Below are 19,525 nucleotides of genomic sequence, written 5' to 3' on the forward strand. Positions count from 1 at the left end.
CTCTGGCCGATCCTGAGCACAGGGATTCAAGGCATCGGAAAGAGGCAACATGCACCAGACAGACACGAATCGGATCTGCAGCCCCGGCTGCAATTGCACAGCAACAGCAACTTACATAGGACACCCGGACTCGCCGCCGATGCACCAGCCCACAGCACTGCATGAAGAGCGGTGCCGAACGCAGTCAGCGTGTGGCTTCACCGAGCTGCGCTGTGCCTTCTGGGCTCATCAGAGCCACTGTCCATTGCTTCCCACCTTGTCCTCCCAGGTAAGAGGCACGGGGCCGATGGGCACTCAGCTTCTGCCTCCCAGGTAGCTCCTAAAAACACCCGCCGGTCCGGCAAGCATGCCAAAACTTTGTTTTCCCTTTCTCGGGGAATCTGGGATCTTCTGCAGGGAGTTGTCTACCCACCAGACATCTACCCAGAGGAGAATTTATTTTCCTGAAATAACTCTTACGGGCACACGCGTGCGACCGTCCGGATCAGGAGAGTTTCTGGGCCACATGGTCACAGTAGCCATTCTCAGCTCGGGGCACTGGCCAGCGTCGGGGAGCCTCTGGCCCCTTGCAAGGCCGCAGCCCCCCGCGGGCTGCGAGGGGAGGCCTACCCCTGATGCCGCTCCTGCTCCTGCCCCCCGCGCCGCTGCCCCCGCGGCTGCGCTGCCATCACCGCCTCCTTCCCAGAGCTCGGAGTGGCAGCAGCGTCCCTGCTTCGCGGTCACCCCGCGAACGCTCCAGGCATATCTGATCTGCAGCTCCTCCCTCCTCCCTGTCTCCTGAAAAATCACAGAGTCCAGACTCTAATTCACTCCGGATGCCTAGGACTACAGAGCCACCCTCCACACTGTCAGACGCTTTGTCCTGCAGTACGTGTTCCCCACCAACCGGAGGAAGTGGCCTCAGGACCCCATCACTCAGCCACTGCAGCCAAACAGGTTCCTTTTTCTCTTTTCGCTCACGGCCAAGGACTCACTTCCTACATGAAGGCACACTCACTACACACAACCCCGGTAAGCAGATCCGATCAGAGTCAGACGTAAGGAGTCAGATAATATAATTAATTAGATGATATCTCACCTATGATTTAGATATGAGGAGCTGAATAAGGCTGCCTGCAAAGCACCAGATCTTACAAATGAATGGTCCTCGCAAGCTATAATTTACGTCCTTCTCTAAAGACACGGTTTGCAGGGGCTGAGCTGATCCTATCGTTCTTCCTAAAAGGCCTTTGTGCGTGTCACACCTGAAGAGATGAATTATTAACAGGCATCTGGGGGATAAAACTACTGATTTGTATGGTATCAACCGTTCTAATTAGCAATGATTCATATGGCCCGTTAGTGTGCCACGGCTATGGATGCACACGTGCCCCCATGCCCAGGTCCCTTCAGATACTGGTGCCACTTGAGGAGGCAGGTTAACTATTTCAAGTCATGGATGAAGATCACTCACCATCATGTTATGTTCATTAGGGCCCTAGACAGTGCCAGCCTACGAGGAGGCCAACACTTCTCCAATATTTCCTTAAAACCTATGATTTATAGTAACAAATCTTTATTATTATGAATAGTCCAGGAGCCTGTTAGAGATTAAAACAAAACAAAACCCCTGCCTCATTTCAATGTTCTCATTTCACTAATAAAGTAACTAAGGCCCCACATGGTCAAGTGTTTTGTCTATGAGTAACGTAAGCAAAAGTATTACTATGCCTGGTAATTTATCTAGTCTGTGAAAATTCTACAGCTTTCTCATAGACTAATTAATCCTCCATGTATTGGAAGGTTCAAAAGGGAAATAATGAATAAATTATAGATAGACAATTAGGTTACCTTTGGGATTATATCAGAAGCCTAGAATAAAATAAAATGTCTGAACTACATTGCAAATGTGCTTGTAAAGGAGGCATTGGGAAAAGCAAACAAACAAAATCTCAATACCTCCTGGACCATCCAGGATACATTCCCAGTAGGTAAGAAATCAATTTGATTTCTTGAAGAAACTTTAGTGAGAAACATAGTTAGTGATAGAGAATATAATTCAAATTTAGACCTTTTCTTGAAGACCCTTCATCCGTCTCATCTAGAACACATTTACTAGAATAACTGAATAAAAATAAAGAATTAACATTAACTCTAAGTTAGAATAAGAGGAAAATGTTGGAGATATGATTTCTTCCATGATTCTGATTTTGATTCTCTGATTCTGATTCTCAAAAATCAGACTGATTATTAACAATCAGTTGTTAACTGATTATTAACAGAATCAGTTAATAACTTTTTATTAACGCTGATATTATTAAACACAAAATGAGAGAGATCCACAGTTCATTAGAGATTCCACCCACCTTGTCATTCAAGAATCTATGAAAGGATGCCAAGCACCAATTTGATTCAGCAAGCATTTATCAAGCACCTTCTATTTGCTCACCACTGTGTTGGGTGCTCGAAATAGGAAATGAATAAAATATAGTCCCTACCTGTCTCTAGGGACCTAAAACAAAACAAAGGAAAGAGAACACAGAATTTGAGTGTTCTGGGAATACCACTGATACAGCTCCTACCTATCCCTGGAAGGACTACTAACTTGGGAATATGGGTTGCTCTTTGCAGAATGAGTATGTAGAATTGCACCCAGTGTAAAAATGAGGTTCGAAAGCATTCCAGGCAATGTGACAATAGAGGCAAAAGCACAGAAAATTATATGCCAAATATATAAATATATATACAAAATAAATTTGGTTTATATTGAATGTGAAGAAAATGTAAACAGATTAAATATTTGTGATATACTCAGAGAACAGGGATATACCCAAAGTCCCTCAAACTAACCTGGGTTCTCCCCTAAATCCAGGCCTCACTCATTTCTGTATCCCTGACATTTAGTGCAGTGATGGACACATAGCAACTGTGACAAAGACTCTCTTTGTGAGTTCCCTTTGCCTCATTAAGAGTGATGGAAATGGACATGTGGCTGCTGGGCGAGGAGATATCCTGGCCTCCCTTGCTACCTGGAAAGGTCACGTGACCAGATTCTGTTCCACAGGAAAGGAGGAAACGACAGGTGCCAATGTCTTAGTCCCGCCCTTAGAGGGAATGGAGCATACCTTTCCTGTTCTCTTTTCCCTTTCTTGCTGTCCTGACTGTAGACATGGTGCTGACAGCTAGAACCATTGAAAAGCCATTTAAGTTGAGGAGGAAGCTGAATGTTTGGGAGAACAGAGCAACAAGACAGAAAGCTTCTCAGTCCCTCTGTTGCTTACATTCACACTATAATATGAAAGAGACACTCCTATGTTATTGAGGTCACTTTTAATTCGATCTCAGTTATAAAAGCTGAGGGTGGATTTTTGTTTTGTTTTGTTTTGTTTTGTTTGTTTGTTTGAGAGAGAAAGAGAGGGTGTGTGCAGGAGCAGGGGCGGGGGCAGAGGGCGAGAGAGAGTCTTAAACAGGCTTCACGCCCAGCACAGGGCTCTATCCCATGACCATGAGTTCATGACCTGCACGGAAATCAAGAGTCAGAGGCTTAGCCAACTGAGCCACCCAGGCAGGCCACCAACTGTGTATTTTAAAAGTACCCCAAAATGTTTCTGGAATGAATGATGAATTCACAGAATCTAGGACTGGGGAGGAGGATGGGAGTAGGGGAGGGTCGGGAGAGCAGGATAAGACTAGACTGTGAAGTGCTTTGAACACCACAGCAAAGATTTTAGACTTTATGAATTAGTGAAGTCTTTGTATGTGAAGGTATCTGTTGTTTTATTTAAAAATTAGAGGGGAAAAATCTCCAGACTGTTTTGTTTTAAAAACTAGTCAATAGTTCAAGATAAATAAGAAATCTGAAGCTTTTGAACTTGTGTGGTTATCTACAATAAATGTCTATCTACTAAAAAATCAAATCAGATCAAGTTAATAAAACTAGCTGTTTGGATCACGCAGCTAAATCACAAATCTAATGAATTACAAGATTAGCTATTTTATTATCATGCTAGATGTATTCAAGTAAAATATTAAAAGGTGACGATGAGAGGCAGAATGACAAAAGCAACGAGTTAAAAATAATTGCGGATAAATGATGTCGAGGCCAGGTGTTTTTTTTAACAGCCCAAGAGACTTATATCTGGGAAGTCTTTATAAAATTTGAGAATTCATGTTTATTTACTATTCCCTTTCTACATTACTATTACTTAGGAGGAATAAAGTACGCAGTGGATGTAAAACGCAGATTAAATGCTTGTTTTGAGAAGACTCTTTGATAAAACCAGATCTAGAGAAGTAGGGGAGCTGAAGGCTCCTTGTCAAGGCTGACTCTGGCTTGAGTGTTTATGACTTTTTTTGTGGCTATGGTTTCCCTCCCCTTGCAGACACTCCAGCCCATATATCCAACTGAAGTCTTCTTTCACAGTATGTTGTAAAGGTAATTGTTCAGAGCCTTGTGTTCTTAAATGCACCAAAAAGCTCTTCACTGATTTCAGTAAAAACAAAACAAAGCAAAAGGACCAAATGCCTATATTCGTAAACAAGATCATCCATCAACAATATCAATTGAGTGCTACCTCCTATGTATGCATACCTGCTACACACTAGGGATAAAAGAATAAGTTCAATAACCAAGGTCCTTGACTGCAGAGAGACTAACACCCACGGGATAAGACAAGGCAAATCAATCACATAAACATATCATTGCAAACTGCCTAGTTCTTCAAAGGAAAGTATAGACTATTGTGACCATATATAGCAGTAGACAACTTCTAGAATTAGGGGTGTCAGAAAAGGCTCCCCTGAGGCAGTGCCATTGAGGTGAGGTATGAAGTGTGGGGAGGAGTTAACCAAATGTAAGGAAGAGGAGGTGGGGAGAGGGACTATGGTAGCCATATTCCGGATGGAGGAACATTATTTACAAAGGTCTCTGTGGTAGAAAAGAGGATGCTGAGTGGAAGCAGTTGAAGGATAAAGGAAGAGGAAGAGTGGTACAAGAATAGGATAGGAAGGTAGATAACTTCCAGATCACAAGGACCATGCTGGGGACTTTCATCTTTACACTGACAGCAGTGGGATTCCATTCATACAGTTAAGAGGCGTGATCAAATTTGTATCATCTAAAACACATGTTGGTAGTGGAGCTGAAGCAGAGTGGGAGATGGCCAGAGAGGAGGCAGTGAGACCAGCTCAGAAGCTGCTGTGATGGCTTCTTATGCTAAGAAGGTAGAGGGAAGAGACACGGATAAATCCATGAGGTATTTAGGAAATAAAAGTGGATAAGCACAAGTACAGAAAACAGAAAAAGAAATCCAATGTAAAAGATACATGTTCCCAAATTCTCTCAACTCTAGATATTTCGATCCACTAGTGAAGCTCGGTCTCCAGTAGCACATCCCATGATAAATCTTTATTTTCACATTAATTCCACTTTACTTCTATGCTTGGTCAATATCCTCATTTCTCTTAGAATCCTGATCAGGATCTCTTGTTGGCTCTCTGTCTCTTCCATTCAGCTCTACTTATCTAGTCACCCAAAAGCACCACTATATTCTATTCCAGCTTCCAACATCTTCTCTCTTTCTCTGTTTTTTTTTTTTCCCCCTCATCAGGTTGTCCAGATTCTCTTTTTATCCACTGGTTGTTTTGTTTGTTTTTCAGACCAACAACCAGGCATTTCTTCTCAGTGATGTGAGTGGCATCACTTGTTTATCTTCCACTTACATACAGAGAGCAGCAGAAGTAAACAAAACAGTTTCATGCAATGTGATTGGGGGGAAGAAGTCATACTTGCAAATGAATAATAACCAGGAAATGTGTACTAGACTTCACTAAGTCTAGGACATATCTGGTGTTCTAGAGTTAGAATACAAGTTACATTCAGGGGCCCCTGAGTGGCTCAGTGGTTGAGTGTCTGCCTTTGGCTCAGGTTGTGATCCTGGGGTCCTGGGATCGAGTCCCACATCAGGCTCCCCACACAGAGCCTGCTTCTTTCTCTGCCTATGCCTCTGCCTCTCTCTCCGTGTCTCTCACCGAATAAATAATCTTAAAAAAATGAATAGAGGTTACATTCAAAATCACGAGAAAACCGTGCAACTCCAGTAAATCCCCACGGCCTAGTTGAAAAAAATGCAATCCCACAACAAAAAGTGATTGAAAATCAAGTGCCAATCTTTTAATTATGTATAGCTCAAAGAACACAACAAAGAATCCTCCAACTCACAGCAACACTTCCCCCAAATTTCCTTTTCTCCCTAATTCTCTCTTTTAAAAAAAACAGATTTTATTTATTTATTTAGAGAAAGAACATGAGCAGAGGGAGGGGCAGGAGGAGAGGGAGCGAGAAAGAACCTCAAGCAGACCCTACACTGAGCATGGAGCCCGATGTGGGGCTCGATCTCATGACCCTGAGATCATGACCTGAGCAACAATCAAGAGTTGGATGCTCAACAGACTGAGCCACCCAAGCACCCCTCTTCCTAATTCTCTCTAACCTGAAAGCCACTTGTAAGGCCGTCCTCACCTTTCAACACAAACAAAAACATTAAGAAACTCCTCTCCCAGGCATTCAGTCTCTTTTATTTTATTTTTTTTGTTATTTTTATTTATTTATGATAGTTACAGAGAGAGAGAGAGGCAGAGACACAGACAGAGGGAGAAGCAGGCTCCATGCACCAGGAGCCCGATGTGGGATTCGATCCTGGGTCTCCAGGATCGCGCCCTGGGCCAAAGGCAGGCGCCAAACCGCTGCGCCACCCAGGGATCAGTCTCCTGATTTTCTCTCCATCAATATACACCTTCAGCCTTATATTTGGTACATTTGCTTAATTTCTGTTGTTTTTTGGGACACCTGGATGGCTCAGTGGTTGAGCGTCTGCCTTCAGCTCAGGGCATAATCCTGGCGTCCCGAATCAAATCCTGTATCAGGCTCCCTGTGGGGGAGCTTGCTTCTCCCTCTCCCTATGTCTCTGCCTCTCTCTGTGTCTCTTATGAATAAATAAATAAAATCTTAAAAAAATAAAAATAAAAATAATTTCTGTTGTTTTTTAATTTTCTTTAGTTTTCCCCACTTTGCCCATTACTCAGATTCTGAACAAAGAGAGCTAGCAAACAGAAACCCTACCCCTTCTGTTCTACACCCCCAGCACTCTCTCTCTCTCCCCAGACATTAGGTTTTGTATCACAAGGAGGAAGCACAGAAGAAGAGCTGATGGAAGAAGAAGAAATAAATAGGCATTTATCACGGGAGGCAAAGAAAGCGAAGAAGGAGGGGTAAAAGCCAAGAGCATTTATGTGTTTAAAAATTTTCCATGAGACACTAATTTTTCCAAAGAATAGATTTGATCAGTTCATTTCATTCATTATAGCTACAAGGAAACACAACACGTATATAAGAAAGAAAACACTGACACTTTGGTGATAAAGGACAAAGTGCGCTATTCATAGTGTAACATTTCATGAGAACATTCATAGTGTAACATATCATCATTTCATGATGATAATAGGATAAGATAATTCACAGCAGCTATTTTGATTTCCTGTTTGTTTGGAAAGACCAAGAAAAAGAAATACACATTTTTTTTCCTAAAAATAATTCTGTGATGTACATATAAACCACTTTAAAAAAAAATTAGAATCCTTACTTGTCATGAAGATTGCACCAGCATCCAGCCCAACTACTGTGTGACTAACCCTACGAAGCAATTCATTACAAAACTGACCATTGGCATATTTTTCAAAGTTCATGGGCTCAAGTGCAAAAGGTAAAGAAGAACAGGAGAGGCACTGACTCCTACTAAGTGCCAGTCCCTGTTTTAAACCCTCACACAGATTACCCTCTGATTCTCCTGTGAACCCTATGTGGGAAGTACTGTTTTATAGTCACTTTACAAACAAAGAAATGGAGGCACAATGGAGTTAAATAAATTGCCCAAGAAAATGACAGAACCAGGGTTCCTTTTTTTTTTTTTTTAGAACCAGGGTTTCTATCAAGGGAGTCTGACCCCTGAGCCCTTTAGTCTTCCTCTGCTCTCTATCAAAGGCCAAAATTATTTTTATAAGCTGACCCAGTGGTAGAACACAATGATTCAATTAATTAAATCAATCACACAACACTTTTTGAGTGCAATGGTCCCCTTCTACTGGTTTTCCAAATCATCCTTATTTTTCCGTAAGACAGCTGCACCCTTGAACCTATTCCTTTCTCATTCTTGCAATGTCTGGAATTTTACTAATTGGAAAATTCATCTTCCATAACAAGTAGCTCCTTATAAAGATTAAACTTCTCTTAGCTATTAAACTTGTAAGTCATTCACCTGGGTTAATTTATTTAAAACTATTTTACCTATCACAAATCTTGCTTCAAAAATAATTTAATTTACTAAAATACATTTTCAAATAACATTTAGGTAGCATGAAATAAAAGGAAAAAAAGAATCATAAAATGAGCACATGGGACACCTGGGTGGCTCAGCGGTTGAGCATCTGCCTTCGGCTCAGGGCATGATCCTGGAGTCCCGGGATCAAGTCCCACATCGGGCACGTTGCATGAAGCCTGCTTCTTCTGTCTCTGCCTCTCACTCTCTGCCTCTCTCTGGGTCTCTCATGAATATGTAAATAAAATTTAAAAAATGAGAACAGAAAACGGGAAGCAGAAACGCACCCCATTATAATCAATGTACTTCCTACAAATGAGGCATACATTTGGCTCTAAGCTTTCTAGCAGCCAACTCAAGAAGGGAAACTTGGTCAGTTATATAATTTACTGTCCATAAGCTTAAAAATAACCCAATGCTCAGAAGAACAACTCTGCCTGGCACTAATGCCGGACACGGAATTCTCCTGGAGGTCCCCATAAAAAGGAACATTGTGTAAGGTGATAAACAGCACTCTTGACAGCATCCTTATGGTAAATGGCCACAGTGGGTTTTAAAGAGCTGCACCCTCAGCCTGACCTTCACTGGCAAGTGCGAGTCTCCAGCCATAGCACGTTCAGTAACACAGTGCAGGCGACGAGACAACACACCAGACTCCCCAATGACATGGCCTGACACAGAGTAATAGGGACAGTGGCAGTGACAAAGACCTAATGCTTACTGGCACAAACACTGAGTAAACACTATTCCTTATGAAATCCTCCTACCAGGGGCACCCGAGTGGCTCAGTGGTTGAGCATCTGCCTTTGGCTCAGGTCGTGATACTGGGGGTCCTGGGATCAAGTCCCGCATCAGGTTCCCCGGAGGGAACCTGCTTCTCCTTCTGCCTATGTTTCTGCTTCTCTCTGTGTCTCTCATGAATAAATAAAATCTTAAAAAAAATTAAAAATAAAGATAAATAAATCCTCATACCAGCTCTGATTATCCCTGGGTGACCAATGAGGCAACAGACTTCAGATTTTGCCAACTGGGTGCAGGGTGCACACACAATGTGTAAGCAGCCATAACAGGATTTGAACCTAGATCTGCTGAACTCCAAAGCTCCTGCTCCCAACCACTAAAACTGCAGAGCTTTACATAGTGATGGACTCTGTGTCCTTCAGATAATTCCACTGGAACATTGTTTCTCATTGATGGGCTTCTGATAAATATTTACATGATTGTGACCTTTAGACTGATTTTTTTTTTTTTTTTTTGGTGTGGCCACTTCAACCCAGATCCAGTCATCAAGCTGGAAGTACAATGAGAGGAGAGAATAGGACAGCCCCCTCCCCTCATCTTGTAGCACAGAAGATGGCTTTTCTTGCCAATACCTCACTAGCATGGAGACATAGCAGAGAACAGGAAGAGGAGGTAGAGAGCTCACATGAACAGCCAAGGGCAGACCCGGGAGGCACTGAGGCTGAAGGCTGAATGGTATTGGGTTTCCAGCCAGCAGAGGTAGGCGGGTGTTCACAGAGGAAGCCAAAGATAAAGGGTGTCCAGCTCAAAAGCAATTTGGGTTGTTTCTGTTTTTGTTTTGTTCTACCCTATACTACAGTGTGATTGTCCGGGGGTCATGATGAATATCTGCAGATCTTAAACCTTAAATCTGAAATTTGTCCAGAAGTAAAAAAAAAAAAAAAAAACTTTCTTACTTCATCGTGGCTTGCTGAAGAGCCTTCATATTTTAGAATGGACAACTTCCAAAAAAAAAAAAAAAAAAGGAGATCACCATAGGGGAGGCCCACTAGCCTGATGCACCGTAGAGGCCCTTTTAGGTGACAAGCTTGGCCAGTGGAAACCTGAAAAGGTGAAAGGGCCCACAGGGGCCACCACCCAGGTGATTGCAAACAGGCAACGTCACCAGGCTCATCAATTGAGCAGCAAGCCACCTTGAAACAACCACTGAACAGGGATGACCTGGTGGAGTTCCTAAGATTACCAAAAAGGGAAAATTCTAGGCATTTGCAGACTCCCACCCCTGCCCTGTAACTGTGGCCCCTCACCACCTCCTCCCAGCAGAGTCTCTCCTTTGCTGTTCTGCCCACTGATCCCCTGTGGTGTGTCAGATACACTTTCATTTCTTTTGTTCTACCTGGGGTGAATTCTTCCACTGGTCACTGCCCCCCTCCCGCCCCCTGCGGGCTTCCCCTCCCCAATGGGAACACCCACATTTGGTATACTCCCTCCTCCAATGAGGACACCGAACAGGAACTCATTAGAAAAGACTCTCAAAATAGTCAAACACTAACTTCCTTGGGGCACGCACTGAATTGTTCATTTTCATCTTGCTTTGGGGAGGATTAGGAGCAGAAGTGGCCAAAGGGACAGCAAAGGGTCTATGCATTTCAGGAGAAATGGACTTACATCAAAAATGACTCAATCTCTGTATTAGAAGAGATGCTCAAAATCACTTTGCAAACTCTCTAAAAATAGACTAGATTAGGTATTGATATCACCTTGTGTTCATTTTAGATTTTACAGTTTTAATGAGCTTTTTTAATTTTATCCTATCCTCAAAGGAAAGCACACAGTGTTCTTTTCTATCCTAATTTGAAGCTGAGTGTTTCCAGATTAACTTAATTACTTCAGAAGATGAAAGGAGTGCTCTGGTAGGCCCTGTTCAATTCAAGACGATTAGTGGGTACCTCCTATGGATGGGGCACTGTAATGGATGTCAGCCAAGAGGAGATGAAAGTGGCCAACAGGAGAGCAAAGATTCTGTGTATATTCTTGAAAGAAGACTTTAGAAATTTCCACCAAACCTAAAATTTCCCATTTAGAAAGTAAGAAAATATCACTTGAGCCAAATGTGTAAATTCTTTTAAGTATCTGTTGAGACTTTCATGGAAATATCCTCCTAGATCATCAAACTTTCTGTTACCCACTAAGCTCAAGTCTGGAAACAAACTGATGTTTACTACTGCTGAGTCCTTTTCAAATTATGCTGTTACTACATACATAATAGGGTTTCAATGTTGGCAGTTTTGGTATTTAATAAATACCCTTAAATCTCCCTTGACATTGAAAACACCAGGCCAAAGTCTAAGCATCAAGAATAATATACAAAACAAATACAGTGAGATAAGAATCCCAAAAAAATAAATGCAAAAAAGATGAAGAAGAAAAGGTAAAGAATAGTGTTTACATTTAAAAATAGAGAATGGGCAGAAATGACTTGGTAATGAGAATTTTTTAAAAAAAATTGATATGTCAGTAAAAAAAAAAATATATATATATATATATGCTGAGTTACAAGTTAATATCTCAACCCAATCTTCTCTGAACTTTGGAATCATATGCTAGATTGCCTAATGACATCTCTACATCCATGGCCTATAAGCATCTCAAAATTAATATCCCCTCAAAAGTACTTTTTTGCTTTCTCCTCCAAACCTGCCTCTCCTTACGTGTTCCTCTTTTCAGTAACTGGCTTGACCATTCACACAAATCTCAGCCCTTGTCTGCCCCTCTTCTCAAATTGGACTCTCTCCTGGATCTTTTTTCTTTCTTTTTTTTCAACACAACATCTATCAATTTTGTCACCTCTGCCTTTAAAACATACCCAAAATTGAAACACTTCTCAAGATTTTCTCCCACTAGTGCCTTAGAGCAAGATCTTTTCTCTTAAAAGGACTGTTGCAGTAGTCTCAAAAACAATTTCTCTGTACCCACACTAACTCCTTGCATTTTCCACACAGCAGACAGTGCCACTTTGAACATGTAAATCAAATTGTCCTTTACAGAATACTCCAATGACCTCCCTTTACAATTAGAATAGACCTAAAGACCCTAAACGATCAAGCCCCTGGCTACTCGCTATGCTCCAACACAGGTGGCTTCTTCCCCTTCTTCCCCTGAGCTGAATGTGTTCCCTCTCTCTTCATGTGCCTGGATTTTTCTTCCCCCAGATGGTCACTGGTTTCCCCCCACCCTTTATTCTGCCTAGAGTTCATCTTTCTAAGAGGCTGACCAATTTATATGTAACAGAAACTTATTTCTTTTCTTTTTTTTTTTAAGTTTTATTTATTTATGATAGTCACACAGAGAGAGAGAGAGAGAGGCAGAGACACAGGCAGAGGGAGAAGCAGGCTCCATGCACCGGGAGCCCGACGTGGGACTCGATCCCGGGTCTCCAGGATCGCGCCCTGGGCCAAAGGCAGGCGCCAAACCGCTGCGCCACCCAGGGATCCCCAGAAACTTATTTCTAACTTGATGGGATGAGCACTGGGAATTATACTATATGTTGGCAAATTGAATTTAAATAAAAAAAAAAGTACCAAAAAATTTTTTTAAGAATCTAAAAAAAAAAATGGAAAGAGAAAGAAACTTACCTCTATATTCACTCCTACCTCCCCCACCACCACTTCACTCAATGCAGAAAAATTGCATGTTGATACTTTTAATATTTGTTTCCATTTCCATTGTTAATTAATATTTTATAATAAATATGTATTCTTATATTTATACATTTTAATGTTAATTTATATATATTTTACTCAGAATTAGACAAATATTTAAGAAATATCTTGGTGGATATGGCTTTTCCTTTTTTTTTTTTTTTTCAGGACCCTGAGATAGGGCAGTCCCGGTGGCGCAGCGGTTTAGCGCCGCCCGCAGCCCGGGGCGTGATCCTGGAGACCCTGGATCGAGTCCCATGTCAGGCTTTCTGCCTGGAGCCTGCTTCTCCCTCTGCCTGTGTCTCTGCCTTTCTCTCTCTCTCGGTGTCTCTATAAATAAATAAATAAAGTCTATAAAAAAAAAAAAAAGAAAGAGATGATCTTTAGAACCATGAGTTTTAGCGAAATTCCCTAGAGATATACGGACAGAAACAAGGTTTGGAAATGGATTCCTCGGGCTTGCACCATGTAGAGGTGGGAAGTAGAGGAGTGACTCTGCGAGGAAACTAAGAGTGTGGCATTCCACATGACAGAGGAAGGGATTCAACTGGTCCAATGCCAGGGCAAGGCCAAGCCAGACGCAGACAGAGAAGGGATCATCAGATGTGATGAGATGGAGGCCACTGATGATTGTGACTAGAGTGAATTCAATGGAGGGACTGGGTCGAAAGTCTGAATGAAATAAATTTCAGGGTAGCCCGGGTGGCTCAGCAGTTTAGCCGTCTTCAGCCCAGGGTGTGATCCTGGAGTCCAGGGATCGAGTCCCACATCAGGCTCCCTGCATGGAACCTGTTTCTCTCTCTCTCTCTCTCTCTCTCTCTCTCTCTCATTCTCTCTCATGAATAAATAAAATCTTTAAAAAAAAAGAAATAAATTTCATCAAGAGAGGGAGGCAAACAACTTGATACAGTGAATAGAGAAAACTTTTTCAAGGAGATTTTTCTGTAGCAAAGAGTAGAAAAGTGAAAACACAGCTGAAATAGGATATGGGAATAAGGCAAGTTTCTCCCTGAATGGAAGGTGTTAAAGGTAAGGACTGGGGGGAAAGATGTTTCAAGAGCAACCCTGGATAATTGTAGGAGCCAAATCCTTGGTTTCCCCAGAGAGATGGGACCCCATGCACAAGCAGAGCTGAGGTGGACTCTCAGTTGGTCCACCTGCTGTAACAGAGAGGAGGGTAGAGGATTTGAGGACCAGTGGATAGATTTAATGGAGGTAGTAGAACAAGGGTCTTTGTGGACAGTTGCTATTCTCTCAGAAGAAATAAGAAGAAAGGTCACTGACTTAGAGTAAGAAGGGGAGAAATGCTGCAGAGTGAGGGCAAGGAAGAAGGAGTGAAAGAATTATCTCAGAAGTGGTTGAGTGGCTTGATCAAGCAAATAGGACTAATAGGCAGTACTGAGGACAGATTGACAGTTGTGGTCATAAACTCAAAGAAAAACAGTTGTGGTTCTTCCTTGCCATGTCTACGTGCTCAAATTCAACAGCAGAGTCAGTGAGAGTTGGGGTTTGCATGGCTTGGGATTTCCCAAGAGTACCGGACAGAGGGAGAAGGAAGCAGAGATGAGAATGTATACACGGATCATGGAACCTTAAAGAGGAAAATGAGGATACAGGGAAGGTGGTACCATGGACTATGAAAAGATGTTGGCTACTGGGGCACCGAGATGGCTCAGTTGAGCATCCTACTCTTAATTTCAGCTCATGTCATGATCTCAGGGTCCTGAAATCAAGCCTCAAGTAGGTCTCCATGCTCAGCAGATTCTCTCTCTCCTTCTGCCCCTTCCCTAGCTCACACTCTCTCTCTTTAATAAATAAGATCTTTAAAAAAAAGATGTGGGCTACAAAGATACAAAATTATAGAATAACAAGAAGAGCTTTCGGAGAGTAGTATCAGACAATGTCAAATGAGATCACAGACATTGTTTCCTAAGGTGTCTTCAAAAGAAGTTCACCTCCTTATAATATTGCACTAGCAGTGGAGGAAAATGAAGCCAAGAAATAGACAAGATAATCTCAATTTTTCTTTCCATTTGGTTTAATTTGTTGAAAATGCTACAAGAATGATAGATGCAACAGAAAAAACATCTTCTCAAAGGGAAGACCAAAAGAGTGGAACTTGGGGAGAGTCATCTGGTATAGGGATAAACAACATCTAAAAAATAGTATGCCCATTTTTTAAATTACAGACCACAGAAGTATTTTAATATTCTCACTTGTGAACCAGATAGATTCCAAGGGAAATAATTGAACTATGAATTTTCCCTTTTTGAAAGATCCAACTTGTTATACTTGATATAAACATTTTTCCTCCTTCACAAGGAACAGTTCATTTGGGTCCTAACTCAACTTAATTGGCTCTGGCGAAGTGAGGCTGTCCTACTGAATTTCTAAGCTTAGGTTTATATATTTGAATTTCATTTTTCTCGTTTGGTAGATTTATTTTGGAAAGTACCAACAGATGTGCCTAAAATCTTAGTGTGATTTTTTTTTTTTAAGGTGTGATGGAAAGAATGTAAGAATTTGAGATATTTGGCATTCCTGACAATCTTCCTCTATCCAACGCTTCATGTCCCAAATTGGGCAACTGTATGGAAAATTAAGACATTTACATTTCTGTCCCTTGATTCTATTTAGCTTATTATGAGGGGGAGAAGCAAAGATGTGCTGGAATGTTCCTTTACTGGGAGTTGGTGTTAGTTGGAAAAAAGAATGTGGGGGTCTGAGGGATCTGGGGGATGATCAAGGAAAAAGATAAGACTCTGAGGTGGCAATGACACAGAAGTTTTATTGAGTGACTGACAGATTTGTATTGGGGTTGGGGGTGGTTCCTCAGGGTAGGAGTCTGTCCGGAGGCTATGGCACTCAGGAGGTGCTACTTAGAAGGGGAGGAGGACAAGGTAGCCAGGGGAATGCAAGAGGGGCTTAAGTGATGTCACTCCACAGCATGGTTGGGAGCCTCTGGGTCAGAGATCTCCAAAGGTCTAGAGCAGGCTGGGGCTTTTTGGGTAGTACTCGTAGGTAAAATTTGGGGGTTGAGCAAAGCAGGCAGGCTCTAAAAGACTAAAAATCTGCTTTGGGGCTGTGTTTAAAACAATTGGATATGTCAGAATTTGCATTTGGCCCCAGCTGGCTCTTGAGCTCACAGGTTTCAGCCCTCTGGAGAAATAAATAACCCATAGGCCACTACACAGAGGCCACCTTTGGCTCATTTATGTAACAGAGAGGCAGGCATAATATTGTTAAAAAAAAATAAAAAATTAAAGAAAGAGATTAATTTGGTCTTTTGGTTCCCCCTTTAAAAATTCTGATGTTCCCTAAGGTTATAGTAATTATAACGATAGCTTAACATTTATGGAGCGCTTCTTCTGTGCTAAGCTCTTTATATTTTTTCTTTTAACTTTCACATCGGTTTTTTTAAGCTAATATTTTTGTACCCATTTACATGGGAAAACTGAGCATAGAGAGGTTACCTCCCTGGCTTAAAAACTCACAGAGCTTCAGTTCTGGGGGGTCAGAAAGAGGACGGAGGAGGTGGTGTTTGACCACTAGAGCATCCAGCCTTTCCACTAAAGCTTTTGTCCTCCAGGGACTCAGGGAGACACTGTGGTTTCTGACCTAGAGCTGCTCTCTGGACTCTCGGAATGGAATAGCCAACAGAGGGTGCCTTCTGAACATTTCCTCCTAGCGCCAGAGTCTATGTTCGCTCCTTACATCTCCTCTCCAGCACCGACCCCATGATGCCCAGGGACTGCTTCCCAGCTCCTGATTAACATGAGAACTACGTATAGTTGAAAGCAAGGTCAGAATAAAAATAAATGAAAGTTCCTGCTGTATAAAGGAAAGCAGGAACACCTCCAACCCCATACCTTCACCTCCCCAGGATTTTCTCTTTCTCTTAAAATGAAAATTCTCTGCTCTGCTTTAGAAGGCACCCTGCTGGAGAAGATAATGCCTAGCAGCAGTTGACCCTCTCACTTCTTGGTGGACCACAGGTAATCACACGGCTAACCCATAAGATGAAACATATTCTGCATTGTTTTGACAAAAATAAAAATGAGCACAGGTGACAGCATTGCAGTTCCTCCCCACTTCACCTCAACACCCACCGCAGGCACTCTGGGGGCAATTTTACATACCATGTGCTTATTATGTTTGGGTCCCATGGCCACTGTCATGAATTAACACAAATGCAGTGGCTTCAAACAACCCAGATTTATTATCTTACAGTTCTGGAGGTCAGAGGTTCCAAAATGAGTGTCACAGGGAGAAAAAGGTGGCGGCAGGGCTGTGTTCCTTTGGGGGACTTGAGGGGAGAGCCTGTTTCCTTGCCCTTTTCAGCTTCTAGAAGTTGCCACGTTCCTTGGCTCCTGGTCCCTTTTCCATCTTCAAAGCCAGCAGTCACATCCCTCTGACCTCTGCTTCTGTGGTCACCATCTCCTCCTCCGATGCTGATTCTCTTGTCTCCTTCTCTTGTAAGGACCCTGGCGATTACACTGGGCCTACTGGGATAATCCAGGATAATCTTCCCAGCTCAAGATCCTTAATGAAATCACATCTGCAAAGTCTCTTTCACCATGTCAGGTTATATATTCATGGGTTCCAGGGTTTAGGACACAATTCTTTTGGGGGGATCATTTGTCAGCCCCCATGCCTGTGCATGCTGCGTAAGGAGCACACACCCTCCTCCAAGGATGCTTCACCATGGAACCCCAACAAGCCTCTATCCTCCTCCATAGTCAACAAAAGAATCCAGAAGACTGTTTAGAAATTTGAAATTCACAACTGAAATTCAAACTCCCAGGCACAATTTCCAAGGTGCACTTAACAGATGTCTCTGCTGTGGGCAAGAATCGGTGTTATGTTTCACCTGATATGCATTAGCAATTTAAAAAAAAATGAGAGATCAGCTTGCACATTAGAAAACGTCGTATTCTACAGGGACCTCCATCATCATAGGTATATGGGGGTTGGGAAATGGTTGAATCATCCTACTTTTTGTTTTTAAATGGTTTTAGTTCAAAGGTTAAATTTTGATGTCAGAAATTCATTGCTGAGCTCAGTGATCTTATTCTATATGGATCTCCGCAAAGAAACCAGACATCTGTGGTTCCAAACAGACTCTTTTGTAATGGGGTTTTGATGAGGTAATAGTCTTGCAGCCAAGGTCATTGCAGCAGACAGCAAGGACACTGTACTAGGGAGAGGCCAGTTGGCTCCTGCTAAGTGAGTGCTTTTCAAAAGTCCATGACAAGAGCCAGCACCTTCTCCCTTGTATTCACAACATCATGTAACTCTCCCCAGAAATGGAGTGTCAGTGAGTAGTAGCTCAGTTTCACAACTGAGGAAACAGGGTTCCCAGGGTGATAGCCAGGGACACATGCTGGTGAATGCTAGAGCAGGGATTCCAGTTCAAAGCCTTAGCCCCCAAAACCCCTGTGCTTCCAACTTTGCCAGCCTGTCTCTTTCAACTTTCTTCCTGTTCCCAACATGGTCCAGCATGATCCCAGGAATGACCCTACCCTTAAACAATAATTTTCCCACCCAGCTATGCAGGAATCTTCTGAATCACCATTTGTCTCTTAACTTCAATAAATGTCTTATTAGGAACTTTCTGCTCATTTTTTGTCATATTTAATACAACAGTTGAGTCAAGATTACTGTTGAAATTGAGAGATTTTGTCTTAGGGGGGTCCTGGGAGTTCTGAAATAGTTTCCTTTCTACTGGAATGTTGATGCATTTGTTCCAATTTAATTGAAAGCATAACAATACTGCCAGTTGGAAAGTGATTAGTTTTTATCTCAATGTGTGAATTTGAGGGGGGGTTTGCATAGTTTCTTTAAAAATTTAGCTATTTTTACTTAATTGCATTAATGAAACAGATACTTTTAAACTTAATTTCCTTATTGCTGCAGCCTTAGCAACTTGTAGAACTATGCGGTACTTTGCTTCAAATATTTTCTGGCTTGCCTTTCATTTTATTTGTTTTCTTGTTATGCATTTTAATATTTTAAAATAACAGTACATTGTTCTTTGTAAGCTTTTTTCTATCACATTAAGACCAAGACTTTTTTTTTACTTACTCCTTGTCCTGATAAAGCAACAATCCTTTATTCTGTGATCTGTTTTATATTAAACTCTTTACTCAAGGACATGTTCTATTTAACTCCTTAACTGGTTTTGACAGTAAGGTGTGCTTCTAATTTTTTAAAGTAGCTAACTACTTATCCCAATACAATTTTTAATATTATTCGTTACATATTCTTACTTTATTATTTTGCTGTGGTTTTTAAATATATATTGCATAAATTGAAGGGCAGCTGGGAGTTTTCTTGAATGCTCTGTTGGCATATTATTTTTTGAATGCATCTCTTTTTTTGTTGATTGTTTCTTGAATATACTATGATAACAAAAAAAATTAATCTGCTTGCTCACCACTTTCCTCTTTCAAAATATTACAAATATTGAAGCTCATTATAGTGATAATCACTATTCATATAAACATTTCAGGGACGCCTGGGTGGCTCAGCTGTTGAGTGTCTGCCTTTGGCTCAGGGCCTGATCCCAAATCCTGGGATCAAGTCCCACGTTGGGCTCCTTGCATGGAGCCTGCTTCTCCTCCCTCTGCCTGTGTCTCTGCCTCTCTCTCTCTCTGTCTCTCATGAATAAACAAATAAAATCTTAAAAAAACGTTTTTTAAAAAAATAAACAGTTTAAAAATCATTTCTTTG

At 41.7% G+C, this 19,525-nt stretch overlaps 1 protein-coding gene across 7 annotated transcripts in view; it reads right to left on the reverse strand.

Annotated features, from left to right (window-relative positions):
• Nucleotides 1-19,525, reverse strand: part of CACNB2 (calcium voltage-gated channel auxiliary subunit beta 2) — a 380,949-nt gene that overhangs the window by 256,646 nt on the left and 104,778 nt on the right. The window contains exon 1 of one of the 7 annotated variants that reach the window (XM_025445594.3): nucleotides 116-689. The exons of the other annotated variants lie outside the window; for them this stretch is intronic. Within the exon in view, the coding sequence (XP_025301379.1) occupies nucleotides 116-163 (48 nt within the window). The 5' untranslated portion in view covers nucleotides 164-689. Of the gene's footprint in view, nucleotides 1-115; nucleotides 690-19,525 lie in introns of those variants that run through there. 7 annotated transcript variants of the gene reach the window in all.

This window comes from Canis lupus, chromosome 2 (assembly GCF_003254725.2).
Source record: "Canis lupus dingo isolate Sandy chromosome 2, ASM325472v2, whole genome shotgun sequence".
Classification (NCBI taxonomy): domain Eukaryota; kingdom Metazoa; phylum Chordata; class Mammalia; order Carnivora; family Canidae; genus Canis; species Canis lupus.